The 2,500-nt window shown below is 40.5% G+C and overlaps 1 protein-coding gene across 1 annotated transcript in view; it reads right to left on the bottom strand.

The window, feature by feature from the left end:
- Positions 1-462: 462 nt before the first annotated feature.
- LOC138019391 (glycosaminoglycan xylosylkinase-like) overlaps positions 463-2,500 on the bottom strand; it is a 10,554-nt gene continuing 8,516 nt past the window's right edge. The window contains exon 8 of the mRNA XM_068866165.1: positions 463-1,250. Coding sequence (XP_068722266.1) covers positions 1,025-1,250 — 226 coding nt within the window. The 3' untranslated portion in view covers positions 463-1,024. The remainder of the gene's footprint in view (positions 1,251-2,500) is intronic.

The following is a 2,500-nucleotide window of genomic DNA, read 5'->3' as shown; positions in this document are numbered from 1 at the left end:
CAAGATAAGCACAGCTTCAAACCCCTAGGCCAGGATAAGCCGCGGCTTGAGCTAGATGCGGATGGAGTAAGCCGTGAACTTCGATTTTGTACCATTTAAAAAACTTCAATTTTTTCCCTTTCGCGTCTTATGTAAGCCACTGACCAGCCAGCCAGGTTACTATGTTCCGTTCAAAATGGCGGCGCTCTATTTGGTGTTTTTGGCTCCTTTCGAGAATTTAACTAGGCCAGTATTGAGATTGTGGACTCGTACAACAGTTAATAAGTAGTCTCTGTGTGAACTTCAAATTGGTGGGTACAAAAATTATTCACATTCTAGAGCGGCCTTGTCCTTTAAGGCCGCCCCAAAGGCGCCCCCAATACACTCAAGGTCATATGACGTGACGTGGGTCATTTTGTTGAGTCCGCCATTTTGGATAAGTCGCGAAAACGTTTGTTGCGTGACAAAGAGGGGGAGGAGCTATTCCTTTTATAGTCAGGGTCCTTGTTTAATCTCTATTCTTATACAAACATGTTCCGTTGATTCGGTTAAGAACTATGGCCTCGAATGAAGTAAAAAAAATAGGCTATTTACTTGTTTAAGTAGCAACAGAGGTCTACATTCGAAAAGACTATTTTTTCCGTGAAAAATACTATGTGACATCCTGTACATTTGATTTCCAGTAATTTGATTTCACCTTTTGCTATCTATCAATATATGTATATTTATTCAAAATAAATACCCAATATAAGCATTCTTTTTTCAGAAAAGAAAAAAATGTATGTCGTTTCCTGGTGTACGGCTCTGAAGCTTAGGATCTAGTAGCCCTAATTTACCTTCCCGCGGCTTGTAAAATGGTTTGCCCCTGGCCAGTTCGGATTCTTAAAAAATTGCTCTCTAAAAACCCTATGGGAAGAGTTCAATTATCATCATCATCATCATCATTATTGTTATTATTATTGAAAATAAGGAAGAAGTAGGTTACTGTTACTCTAGTTCCAGTCACCACGACGAATAGACTGAACGCAGGCTAACAATGACTCTGCTATAGTGTTTCATCAGAAATTAAAACAGCAGACTCTCCATACTGTTTAATGCACTTCTCTACTGTGTCAATGGCAATTTTCAGTCTTCGGTCGATCGCTTTGAATTGAAGGTCTGAAAGCACAGGAGCTAATGGATCGTCTGTTGCGCTTTTACGCAAGATCTCGCTAAGGGACACCTTTTGGTTCTTTATAGATCGAAAGCGATTCCATGTGGACTGTCGGATTCTGTAAACATATGAACAAAATATTTGTTTGGAGTTTTACATCTCCAACTGGCGTTTAGGGCCCACGTAGTCTAAGGTATTTTCGTTTGAAAAGGCATACTATTTTTATAGCTGTTGCCATGAAACCCGAAATGTTTTCTTTAAGTTCCTTCGAAGTAGCGCATATTATACTATCATACACAAAAAATCTCGTAGTCGCTCGCGGGTTGTTAAATGTATCAATACAGTGTTAGCTCTCTGGAACATCAGGAGATGCCAGAAATTTCATTTAGATGTTCAATTCCAGAAACGTAGTCCTTTAAGACTACGCAGGGTTGATACTTGATAGGGGGGGGGGGGGGGGAAGGGGAGGGGGAGATTACCTATACAGAGTTCATTCGGGGCTTTACAAAACCGCGTTTCAAGTCATTTTACTTTTAGGAGACAAAGGCAAAGGAGAACAGCATTCACCAGGAAAGCAGGGATGGCGCAGTGGTGACAGTACTAGCCTCCCACCAATGTGGCCCGGTTCGATTCCCAGACTTGGCGTCACATGCAAGTTGAGTTAGTTGGTTCCCTCTTTTGCTCTTGGAGCTTTATCTCGGGGTACTCTGGTTTTCCCTTCTCCTCAAGAACCAACGATTTGATATGAGTTAAGGACGGTGCCTACTAATTCAAGGATATTTTTGCCCCGATTTGTCATTATGCAGGAAAGGTAGATCTTAACAAGTGTTATTGAAATCCAAAAAGAAGACTGGGGTTAACCACGCATTTTTCAAAGATAATTCATGAACAATATTTGTAAAAAGCTTTAAAATACAAAGCAATGTATGGCGTTCTTTCTCAAACGAGAAATACCAAGAGTACTTACGAAGAGCTACTTTATCTGCATAGTTTTAAACCGCGCAAAAATATCCCTGTATTAGTAAGCATCGGCCATAGGAAATCCGAGTATCTGGAGATGCGGAGAACGCAATAACAATAACAATAGCAATAACAATAGTAGGCACCGTCCTTAATTAAATCCGCTTTCTGTACAGTGTCCCTAAATATTAGTTACGTAAAGTTCAAAGTTCAAGCACGATAACCCAGGAGGGTCATAGATCCAGGAGGGTCACAGTACAAAACTCGGCTGGTATTTTTTACAGGTCACAGGCCACAGGTTACAGGTCATTGTTTCACTAATACAGAAAGTATCCTAAACATCCATAAAAGCTTACCTTAGGCTTAACTAGGCCTAAACAAAAGTTTTCAGGCCTAAGGTTAGCTTTT

The sequence above is a fragment of the Montipora capricornis genome, chromosome 2, assembly GCF_036669925.1.
Source record: "Montipora capricornis isolate CH-2021 chromosome 2, ASM3666992v2, whole genome shotgun sequence".
NCBI lineage: Eukaryota > Metazoa > Cnidaria > Anthozoa > Scleractinia > Acroporidae > Montipora > Montipora capricornis.
This window is presented reverse-complemented; position numbering and strand designations above follow the sequence as displayed.